The sequence below is a fragment of the Lissotriton helveticus genome, chromosome 2_1 (genome assembly GCF_964261635.1).
Source record: "Lissotriton helveticus chromosome 2_1, aLisHel1.1, whole genome shotgun sequence".
Taxonomy (NCBI): Eukaryota; Metazoa; Chordata; class Amphibia; order Caudata; family Salamandridae; genus Lissotriton; species Lissotriton helveticus.
Genome location: NC_136059.1, coordinates 1,371,386,527 through 1,371,399,095, shown reverse-complemented (window position 1 = coordinate 1,371,399,095; position 12,569 = coordinate 1,371,386,527). Strand labels below are relative to the sequence as shown.

General features: G+C 45.7%; 1 protein-coding gene across 1 annotated transcript in view; it reads left to right on the top strand.

Annotated features, from left to right (window-relative positions):
* DCAF10 (DDB1 and CUL4 associated factor 10) overlaps positions 1-5,875 on the top strand; it is a 290,928-nt gene extending 285,053 nt beyond the window's left edge. Inside the window, exon 7 of the mRNA XM_078676309.1 lies at positions 5,301-5,875. Coding sequence (XP_078532435.1) covers positions 5,301-5,669 — 369 coding nt within the window. The 3' untranslated portion in view covers positions 5,670-5,875. The remainder of the gene's footprint in view (positions 1-5,300) is intronic.
* The last annotated feature ends 6,694 nt before the right edge of the window (positions 5,876-12,569 follow it).

The window sequence follows — 12,569 nt, the reverse complement described above, 5'->3', positions numbered from 1 at the left end:
CTCTATTTCCCTTTTTAAAAATCTGGACTATAATTGACCGAGACCAAGATTGTGGTAGGCCAAACTTACATGCCGCGGAAAAAACATTTGCAAGGATATAAGACCATACAAGAACATTAGTTTTAAAAATATCCACCGGGACACCATCCAGACCAGGTGCTTTATTACTTGACATCTGGTCAATAGCCGCAGCTACTTCCCTAGCAGTAAACAGAGGGGAGAGGGGTTGGCCTAACGACTAGGGCGCTCGACCTCGGATCTGGGTTCGAGTCCCGGTAACGACGCCAAAAACCTCCTGTGATTCTGGGCAAATCACTTAATCTCCCCGTGCCTAAAATGAATGCGTGTCCTCATGTAACGTAACTGGTGCTATGTAAAGCGCTCTGATACCTGATTCAGTTCTGGTCTAGTTCGCGCTATATAAAACTCTGCAAAAAAAACCAACAACAAAAAAACAGTAGGGTGTAGTTCTCCACGACATAAGTTGTGCTTTGGGGCACCTTATCCCCTTGGTCCCCATAAATATGTTTAAAGTGGTTAAGCCACTCCACTTCTGGGATGTTGCAGCCCAACAAGCCACTATTATTATTTGAAAAGAACAGCTTGACAACATGCCAGAACTTACCACTATTTTTAATTCCGTCTGTGGAAAGTAAGTCAATCCATGCTTTCTCTTTAATTTCTTTTTTACGTGTATATTCTGCTAGTTTATAGTTTTAAGGTTGGCTATAAGGAGTTTATCATGTGGTGTTTGTTTCAGAGCAACCATCAACTCTTGGTAAGCAGTAGAGCACACGTGGTCAAACCATCTCTCACCTCTATTAGGGTATTCCTTACAGGTGGACATTAAAGCTCCAGCCACTTGATTACATATTTTGGCATAGGCCACGAGAATCTTGCTATCCAGAAACCTAGGATCGCGGCAGAGCTCTAACTCCAATCCCACTTTAACTTCTAGCTCATTACAAAACTCATCCAGGATCACCTTGCACCATTTAAGTCTACTACCTTGATCTTTGGATTTGATAGGTAGATTAGGGACACATCTGTCAGACTCAAAATTAAGCCCAATGCCTCCAACCAAAATCAAATGCAACGGATTGTGGTCACTGAACTGTGACCATATAGCAGTAAAATCTTTAACGTAAGTTTCCAAGGAGGAACCAATAAAAATATTGTCAATAGTTGAGTTAATTCCCCTACCTTTTAAAAGAGGGTACAACATCCTCGCCACTCCCTTCAATTGGTTAAAGGAGACCAAACTCTGCCAGAATGTCATCAAGAAATTCACCTTGTTGCGCATGTTCAAAATGGGTATCCATATATTCCCCCGGACCTAAACTATCTGTAACCTGGCAATTTTTTTTTACATAAATCAATATTATAATCACCTAAAATTACTATTGAGTAAAGTGTGACCTGTTTCTCCTAGTATGATTCGAGAAACAATTTAAGACTAGATAGATGCTCTATAGCATTGGATCTATCAAATGAGTTATAAAAGTTCACAATTAAAATCCTAGTTGCACTGGTGGGAACAATTTCAACTGCTAGACAGTTCGATAAACCGAGATCCAATTTACGATAGCTTCCTGCAACCTTTAATGATATCCTGGTGAAAAGACCACCTTTGGATCTGCCCGCTATAGAGGGCCTAGCGGACTCAACATATGTTACATAACCATCCGGCCAGAAAATATTGTCAACTTCCCATGTTTCTTGAAGCCCAATAACATTATAATCCCTTGGTAAATTAAATCATTCCATAAGGGGTAATCCATTTTATTTCTTAATCCTGCTATTTTCCAACTCCGTATCTTTGGCATCATTGTGGCAAATGCCAGGCCATCCAACACCCAGCTTCTAGCTGCCTGCAGCTTCTCCCTGGCACCTACCACTTCTCCGCCTTTTTTATCACAGGCAGACCATCTCTGTTATCCCCAAGGTTACCTGCCCCACCCTCTAAAAATTCTGGTGCCTTAGTACCTCAAAGATATTGAACAGTTGGCAGTAGGCCTTGACTAGCCATTGGTGCTCTTTTTCAACCACCAATGTAAGTGTATCCTAGAGTCAGCATGTGTTGCATGGGTCGCAGCCCACACTGGTGGTAGTACTTTTACTGCTGCATGGGGTCTATTAGGCTAGCTCCACCCACACCTTCCCTTGTATTTGCATTCCTCTCCAGTGTGAGTGACCTTGACACAGTAACAACCCAGTGCTTCAGTGCACACCCTGTGCTGCGGCCTGCTCCTGGTGGCATAACGCTCCTAACCAGGACAGTGTGCTCTCTGTTGACACACATTGAGAATGTTTGGACACACTGGGGAAGCATAATTCTAGCACTTTGCAGCACTGTGCTTCCTTCCCTGACTTCGTCATGGCCACGTGAGTTAGAAGGAGCAGGTGTGTGATGAAGCGAGTATGCACCTCTCCTTTCTTCTAGTAGTTGTTTCACCAGCGAAGCCAATACCCCTTCCTTGCATGTCTTCCCTGGCAACGGGGACAACCACGGCTCTCCCCAAGGAATGGGGCGAGACACTAGCGTGGCTCACCGTCAAATTGATCACCTTGATACATTCTTTCAGATAGGCGATTTCCTTGATCCCATACCCGCCTCCCCCCCCCCCCCTCACCCGCCCCTTACGTTGCCTAGTTACATCTCCAATCACATTACAAAGTGGGCATACCTCCTCCTCCTCCTTCTGTGTCCAAAAATTGAGGCCAGGAGTATTTGTTCAGTTTTTTTTAGGAAGCAGTATGGAACTTATGAAATAAAGTTTAGGACCCCTTTATCCACTGACTATAGCATCTCTTCATTCATGAGGGACAAACTAGACCCTACCTAAACAGTTTTCAGTTTGTGTATATTAAAATGGGTGTGCAACATAAAGCACCATTTTCTTTACAAAGCCTAGCCCAAATAAATCCCTTATGTTAGCCATAGATTTAGACTTGGATAAAAGCACACTTCCCAACGTTCTCAAAACCTACTACTGTCCCATGCAGTGACTTTAAAAATGTTAGTATATTTTTTGACCAAATCTGCATGCTTCCATAACGCACCTAGTTGTACAGTCACTGGTGCTTGACTTAACGCTTTACTAGACTTAACTCTTTACTAGTTACTATATTGCACATGTTGTATGTTTAAATAATTTTCCAACCAACAAAATCTCACGTTTGTTTTAATAATACTGTGATAGCTTTTTGAAATATTCCATAATTATTGAAGTAGCACTGTTTGGAAACTTTTAGAATGTCAGCTCTATATGTTTGGCAAACTCCCTCAGGCCCAGTTAGCTCACTTTTCAGATTTTACATTGCTCCACCCAGCGCACCTAATTTTCTTTAAGGTTGCAAGTAGGCCCACATTGTGTATTACACTGTTTTATTTCTTCTTGGCTGTGGGTGGCTGAGCCTTGGATTCCTAACTAGGCAAAGGATTAGGAACTGGATTCCTGTAATATTTAAGGGAGTCTGTCTGACTTTGCATAGACGTTCAGCCTGCTCAGAAGAAAGCAGCAGTCACCAATGTTTAGGACAAGTTGATTGTGGGGAGAAGCAACACAGGAGAAATTAAGACATTAGTCTTGTCTTGTTACCGGACACTTGACCTACCGGATATAGCTTGCTGTTAATTCCGTTGTGACTAAAGCTGGAAGTTTGTGGTTTCCTTTAAGGGATTTTATTCCACTGCAGCAGAGGTCCCTGGTGCGAGCATTGGATCCAGTTGCCTTCATTTTTTTCTGCCTGGCCATACGCCTAGGGAATAAGTATTGAGAGCATAGGTGCTGGAAGTACAGAATCCGAAAAGGCTCCATATGCTCTCAGTTAAAACCAAAATCATCTGCATGAAGCACTAAGATAAAAGCTATGGGTCCTCTGGCAAACTACATGATGCTGCAAGCATCATGCTGCATGTTCAGCTACCCTGGGGAAGCACTGCTGTGGGGTGCTGCACAGTATTGACTTCTTTTTTGGGGGATGGAAAATGGGTGTAGCAGCCACTGTGGTAGGAGCTCTTGTCCTACCTTTTCCAGAGGTGCACCTTCATTGAGTAACTTTCTTCCACAGTCATGATCCGGTCCCCTCTCGTGCCACTATGCTGCTTACTTCTCTTTTGCCTTGTCACCAGTCCCTAATTAGTGGCCACCATGGCATGTTGATGGGATCTGGCATTGCACAGAACGTACGAGGTTGAAAAGCTGTCTCCACTGCGCATAAACCGCTCTGCTGCTTCATTTTTCTCTGCATATCTCACCCAAGGCTCAAAAAGCCTTGCAGTGAATTTACACTCGACTCCATGTATGCCTTCTGTCTAGCTCCAAGCCATTGGTAACCTTTTTTGCTCCGATTAGCAATAGGGGTCAAGTGCAGCCAAACAAAGTATTTTAACTGATTATGGAAGGTTCAGGAGTGCCTCAGTAGATGGTTTGTCCACAGCACTATATAGTACTCACTCAGTTCACAGTGAAGTTCCCATACTTTGAAGTTATTGTTGACTTCTTCTCATGAGGAAACATAGATACCATCTACATCCTTTATTAAAACCTCTTTGGTCTTTATATTCCCCAAAAAGTGATGAGGAAGGATATAAGGTTTTCTTTTAGTACCTGGCAACAACCTCCGTTCTTGTACGTTTTTGGTACTATTTTATTATATCTGAATGTGAATATAAGTTTTGCAGTGTTCTTTTCAAGGCCTTTTAGTGTTAGTAATGTGATAACTATTACCATAGCCTTGGGTAAAAAGCAGTCTTCAAATACCTGTACTTTGCACTGCTTCAGTGTTTTCACGCAAGCTATATCCGGTTCATGGCCATTCTTTCCACAGGGCATTGCTTTTGTATTTCAAACACCTCATCCAATCAAGAAACATGCTCAACAGAAACTGCTGGCACCTATGTGTCGTTTGTGAATCTTGGTCTGAATAAAAGTTCTAGAACTTGTTGCGAAAAACCTCTTTGTAATGTGTTTTAATGCGTGATATGATATATTGCTCTCAACCCCTCTCTCAATTTATTCTTTCTTTTTCAATCATTTCTTAAGTGGAAAATGTATCTTATTATAGGACCGCATATTCAATTCCATGGTTTTTACTCTTTTGGACATGCCACTTTCTAGCCTATTTATAAAAGTATAGTCTCTAAAATACGTACCTAGAATGGGGGTGAGGGGGGGTTCTCTTTCGACCTCAAAACATTTTATATAAAGAGTATAACAGCCTTTACCGTAGGTGTATTACATTGTTTGCTTTGTAGCCCATTACTCTAACTCTGTTCCATTTGTTTCCCTTTCCAGTGGACCTGTGTGTATGAATTCCAGGAAGGTGCGCCCGTCCGTCCAGTTTCACCTCGCTGTTCATTACGACTGACTCACTATATTGAGGAAGCCAACGTGGGACGGGGCTACATTAAAGAACTTTGTTTCAGCCCTGACGGACGCATGATTTCATCTCCACATGGCTATGGGATCCGCTTGTTGGGTTTTGACTCGAAATGTTGTGAACTGGTTGACTGTTTGCCAAAAGAATCCAGCCCGTTGAAAGAGATCCGCTCCCTCTATTCACACAGTGATGTGGTTCTCACAACCAAGTTTTCGCCCACACACTGTCAGATCGCCTCGGGGTGCCTTAGTGGACGTGTTTCTTTATACCAACCAAAATTTTAGGCACACTGCTAAAAAGGATTTTTTTGTCCAGGCAAATTGTTTATGAATCCTTCAGTTGGTTTTGGAGTTCATTCTTTGAAAGGAAAAAAAGTGTTCAGACTTTAAGAACTAAAACGGTTGGACAATATGCTTTTACCTGTCATTCATGAAAATGCCAGTCTTCGTATTCCAGTCTTTCATAAAATAAATATGAACTTATAAACTCAGTCCGGCACTATGGACTCTTAAATAATACAGATTGGGTTTTATTGAATTTTGTTTCCGGACGTACAATCCTTTGTATCCTGTAAATCTGTTCTACTCGCTATCATTCCCTCAAGAGAAAAAATGCACAAGGTCTTGTTTTTGTCTTTTATTTACTTAAGACCACCTTCGTGGTGGCCAATTATATAGCAGGCAACTTGGATTCAGATGCTGCAATCGAAGCACTCAATACCAGATAGGAACTCTGCATATTCTTGCTATTGTTTGGGATATTTTACAGGTAATTCAGCTTGCTTTTTTGAAAAGGAGGAATTCAACCTGGACATGTTCATACACTTAAGAAGCTGTTAGTCTTCTGAAATGACAAACATAAAACTATACCAATGCCCTCTGTTTTGTTTCAGTGGGAAGAATGGTTGTATGGTCTGTTCTTGGATCTCTTTGTACATGCTGTCCATGTACTTTAATTGAGTGGTTTTCCATTCAGTTTAAATTATTTATTATTCATAAAATAAATAGAAACTATATTTGTCATGGCTATATCGTGTTGAGAGTAAGTATTTTTGTACTCCTAACCTTATAGAAATAATTTCTCGATGGCCCTTTTTTCTCTGGTTGTTGGTGGATGATAGCCTGTTTCATTCAGAACTGTTAGTGGAATGCTGCAACATCCTGTATATTTCATACTCTTCTGGCTTATAGGGCACATATGCTTTAACTTTTTTCTCACCTTGTGACGCTGTGCAAATGGAGTGGCACCGAATTGGGATAATACAAAATTCCAACTTTGTAAAGCTAAATTGACAGGAAATGAACAACATAAGTTGTGTAAGGCTGAAGGCATTTGCACAGTTATCATTTGGGTGTCGTCCATCAGTGTTCAAGGAGATTCATATAGCCGGTTTTTGGTTGTGGTGATTGGAGTTCCAGCCAGGAAAACGTGAGGCACCAGTGGTGTATAAACCTATGTTAGGACAGGAATCTCCTGCCCGATTGGTGACTTGTTAATTTTTGGATGAGTGAGTGCTCTAAAGCAGGGCATAGACCTGCAGAATGTTCAGTAACCACACAGTGCAGCAACCTTTGAAGCCCTTTTGTGCTTTCTTAAAAACATTTCACTGTCAACTGCGGTTGTAAGGAGCAATAGCAAAGCCTGGCAGTAACATGGCAACACAATTAAACACATAACATTTCGAATGCTGTTTTCATATGTTTCACATTAAAGCCAGCACTACCGATTTTAATAGAAGTGTGAAAAAAGAACCTTATAGGAATTGAAGTGTGTATAGAATGCATATAAGAGATAAAGCCCTGAATGTTACAAACAGCATCATGATTGAGTTTACTTTGTAAAATAGTCCCGATAAATTCAAAGGCAGCGCTTCCTGGAAGTTTGAAGGTTACAAAAATAGCCAGTACATGAGATGAACGATAATATAGGGTGGAAGCAAAATGCATTCTATGTAGGTTTTAAATAATTGGTAAAAAAGGCTTGTAGAGAGCTTTGCTGGCAAGACAGACCTATAAACAGTATGTTCAAGGCATGTGTGGCTGTAGACACACATGATGTGCATACTCTTGTCATTCAGTGTTGGGCCCAGATGTGTGCGAATAGTTTTTCTTTGAAGAAGTCTTTCGAGTCACGAGTTACCGTGACTCCACCTCTTGCTGGTAATGCAAATGGTAGTAGACACCATTGTTAGATTTTCTTTATGCTATCTGGGTCGGACATGTGCTGCAGTTCAATACAGTTGCTGTGCTCTTTTCAGTCTACACTGGTTCCTTCCCTCTGTCCCTATTATTATCGATAACGTCTTCCTTGTCCATCTCGGGTTGATGTTCACAGCTTCACGCGAGTGGTGTTTGGGTTGACTGCGCCTCCTTGTGGGCCATGCCCATTGGGCCTACTACCTGTCTCCCGATCACGGCTCTCCACCATTCCTCAACCGTGATGGAACGGACGCCATTCCACTACTATCCTTTCGGCCATGCAAATTTACCCTCGGACTGACCTTCATCAGGTTTGTAATTTGTGTCTCTCCTGAGTATTGAACCCTGTTGTTCCTTCTGCTCCAAGAAGACCCACTGCGACCGACGAGCCTGTCATCCTGAAATGTCCTGTAGGAGCATAACCGCCACCTGATGCCTATATGACATTGAGGACTTTGAAGGAGAGCACCATGCACAGCCATTGGCTGCAGACGAGGAAGCTTTCTTCCCCAACTACTCCGATCTCTAGATCCAGGATCTTGCACCAGCTCAGCAAGCTGTGAATACAGTACCCCGCTCCCCCGTTACACCACTCACAAGTTCAGTGGCCCCATTCTAAAGGTCATCTGGCCACTCTGGTGCACCAGAGACAGGTTGCCGGTCCCCCACAGCCTTCAGGCTATGGTAGGCACCAAACACCAGCTTCGGATGTAATGCTCAGCTCAAAGCTCAGGACTGCAGAAACCATCGAGGACGCCTGCTTTGCCACTGACCGCTCTTGCCTCGGCACCTTCCCGTCCATTGGGGTCGACAGCTTTGGTACCTAAATTGAAACTGCCCTCTGAGCCGAAACCCATGGCATCGACCAGACTTTTGCTCGGGCGGCATTGAACCAATTCTCCATAAACTCCAAGAGAAGATCGATGCTCAACAGGGACACTTGGTCCTTCATCCCCACACTGGCCAGATCCTGGCCTTCCCCCTGGGGCCTGCTGCTCAACCATCCAAACTCCAGCTGCCCTTCAATGAAGTCCCAGACAGATATGTCAGGATCACCCAAGCAGTGCAAGAAAGCAGACACGGCGAGTAGCCTGTTTCCTTGCACACACCCACCACCTCAGCCAGCTCCACAGTGCTCACCTTCTTGACCTGCTTCCCAGGGGACCTTCTTTCATTTCCACCTCAAAGATTACCTCATTCTATCACAGTGAGGCAATGAGGCCAACCCCTTTGACACTCCTCTGCAAGCGACCCCTGGGAGTCCTTTGATGCACACCTATAAGGGGACACAGATCCCAACTAGTACCCTGCTACCCGTTCTGGACAACTCTGTGTCCTACCACAAACTTATTGGTAGGGCTGCCTTCCAGAAGATAGATTTCCAAACGGAACCTCTAGAAGAGGATTTTCTCTATGAAACGCTCTGCTCCACCCACCGCATCAATACCTCCCCGCGCTCAAGGGCATGCTGCGTCTTACCCCCAACATTTTTTAATTCCCCATCCACGCAAGGGTCATTACACCTAAGTGGACAAAAAATACAAGGCCTCTCCTACTGATCCCATTTACAATCTTGGCCAGCTCCCACCCGACTCCTTGGTTGTCACTACCACCCAGAAGAGGGCCAACTCTCAGGCTACTAGTGATGCCTCGCCACCAGATAAAGAGAGCACACATAGATGCTGCAGGAAAAACGGTGGCCATGCAATCGACCAACCATTGGCGTATTGCTAATTCCATTGGTCTTCTCTCCATATACGAGTGCCCCCACTGGAATGAGCTGGTGGAGCTCCTCCAACATCCCCCAGAGGACCACAGGAAAAGGGGTTATGAGATTATCTCTGAGGTAAAGCATACTATTCACACCATTCTCTGCTGCGCATTAGTTGCTGCCGACACTGCCTCCAGAGGGGTTAACTCCAGTATCCTTCTGCACAGGCACGCCTGGCTCTGAATCTCCAGCTTCAAGCATGAGGTCCATGAGAACCTGCTTAACATGTTTGATGGTCAACATCTATTCGGTCCTCAGGTGGGCCAGACACCAGATTTTTTATTTTTTTTAAAGACACGTACACAGCAAAGGCTATGGGTGCACTTTAAACACCTGAGTCTCGCCGATCCTTCCATCGCGCGCCCCACTGTGGAGGCCCAAAGACCACCTTCCCCGACGCCGCCACGCCCTGTCAGCCTCAACAGGCAAGGCAGCCTTCTCCTAGAGGATACTTCAGGGGATCCTACAGCGGCAAAACTTCAAAAGGCAGAGGTAAAGATGGCTTCCCCCAGAGAAGCTCCCACCACCACCAAACCCTGACTTGCATCTCCTTCCCCCAATTACACAACACCTGACAGGGGGTTACTTCAATGTTTTTTTGCCACATGGCGGAATGTCCCCCCAGACTAGTGAGTGTTGGACATTATCCAGCATGGTTATTGCCTGGCGCTCACCTCAATGCTTCTTACCATTCCTCCTGGCAGGCAAAGACTCTCCCTGGTACACCAAAGGCTTCTCAGGGAAGATGTCCAAACTCTCCTTCTCAAAGGTTCTATTGAACCTGCCCTCCCATCATCACCAGGGCACAGGAGTATACTCTCTGTACTTTCTAATTTACAAAAAGGACAGTTCCCTCAGACCCATTCAGAACCTCAGGCCCCTCAAGAAATAGATACTCTCAGAGCACTTCCATATGGTTAATTTTCAAGATGTCATCCCGCTTCTGCAACAAGTTGACATCATGACCGTTTCAACTTGAAGGACGCCTACACCCACATACCAGTGCACCCGGTGCAGCGCTGATATTGCAGGTTTGTGGTCAGTGAAAAGCATAACTAGGTCAAACTGCTCCCTTTTGGGGTCACCACTGCACTCCTGGTGTTCACCAGGTGCCTTGCGGTGGTGGCCGCTTATCTGCGTAGACAGTGCGTACACCATACCTGGGCGACGAGTTGATCAAGATGGCCACCCACCAGCAATGCCGCAAACACACAAATTATGATAAATGTACACGAGTTAGGGTTTACTATCAACACCACTAAATCCCACCTCCAACCCTCCAGATCCAAACCTACCCAGGGGTAGTCTTCAACTCTGAGGTTGAGATGGCATATCCAAACCTAGCCAGGAACTAGTCCTTTCAAGCGCAGATCCCTATTCCAACCAGATTGCCAGGTAAGTCAGGATATCATGCGCCTCCCTGGCATGGTGGCCTCCTGCATTGCTATGATACCCTATGCCAGAGTACACATGCATCTGTTGCAGGAATGCCTAGCGAACAATGATCTTAAGCGGAGGGTCATTTGGACGATCTAGTGTTGATAGGGTGCTGCACTTCTCTCTCTCTCTGCAGTGAGGGAACACCAATAACCTGTTGCAGAGGTGGCCTTTGCTCGACCCAGTTCCCATGAGGACCGTTCAAACACACCCCTCCCTTATGGCATGGGGCATGCACTTACAGGAGCTGACTGTCCAAGACCAATAGGAGAACAACACTAGGGCCGCCATATCAACTACCTGGAGTTCCTAGCCATTCACTTAGCTTTGAAGGGCTTTGTACCTCACCCGACGAGCAATGTTGATCTTGTCCAGATGAACAATATGACAGCCATGTATTACCTTAAAAAACGGGGCATGACCCCAGCTCTTGCAGCTAGCCCAGAGCATTTTGTGCTGGGCTTTCTACCACAAAATCCAACTGCTTGTGTAGTACTTTCTGGGAATGAAGAACAACTTTGCTGACCTCCACAGCAGAGTGCGGCAACAAGTCCACAAGTGGGAACTCCAGCCGCAAGTCTTCCAGTACTTCTGGCGATGGGCTTCCCAGAAATAGACCTCTGTCCCACAGCAGAAAACTCCAAATCCCCAAACTTCACCCCAGGTTCCCATGCCCGCAATACATTATGGATGAGTTGGCCAGGGATCTTTGCCTATACTTTTCCATCACTCCCACCCGAGGCTTCGGCAGACGTCTCTCTCTTATCCTGGTGGCTCCCACATGGGCCAGCCAGCTTTGGTTCATGAGTCTGCTCGAACTCTTACTGGTTCCATATGAGAGGCTTCCCTAGAGGTCGGACCTTCTCATGAATAACCATGGACACATTTATTTATTTATTTTCAGAGTTTTGTATAGCTTTGGGGCGCCGCTCGTAGCCGTTGCTGGGAGTTCTGTGGACTGTTGGGCGATTTCAGTACCTGAGAGACCCTGCCCTGGTGACATTATTCTGAGGAGGCTGGGCTGCTGCCTGTTGTGAACCGAGGGAGCGGGACTGCGAGTCCCAGGTGCTAGTGCGCGAAGGAGATCCAGCGCACCTGGGACTCTTCCCGCCCCCCTCCTCCCCGGCAGTACTTCACGGCTCGCGGCCCCTGCTCCGCGGGCGCCGCTCGTAGCCGTTGCTGGGAGTTCTGTGGACTGTTGGGCGATTTCAGTACCTGAGAGACCCTGCCCTGGTGACATTATTCTGCGGAGGCTGGGCTGCTGCCTGTTGTGAACCGAGGGAGCGGGACTGCGAGTCCCAGGTGCTAGTGCGCGAAGGAGATCCAGCGCACCTGGGACTCTTCCCGCCTCCCCTCCACTCTTCCCACTGTATAAACAACTACCTACGCGCCTCGCGCGTCGCGCCCGTGCTAAGCCCGGGCCGTTTGAGGCCGTTCGAGAACGGTTGAGACCGGGACTGGGCCACACCATTTCCATTTGGATAACGTTCCTGGTTCCTTTGCCCCGTTGGGATAGCGAATCATGGCGACCAGAGAAACCCAGAGCAAGAGCACGCTAGCTGCAGGAGCAGCAAAAGGTACTATAGACAATTATTTTGTCAAAGCAGGATCCCTTTTGATTGATGAAATTACTCTTCTAGAAAGACGTATTTCACAGGAAATCGACTGGATTCGGAGATCTTCTATAGGACCCTTAGCGCTCGCAAGGACCCCGGAGAATAGGTTGAATCATGCCGTTTCAGAGACTGGGGAAAATGTGATGAGTGGGATGTCAGCCC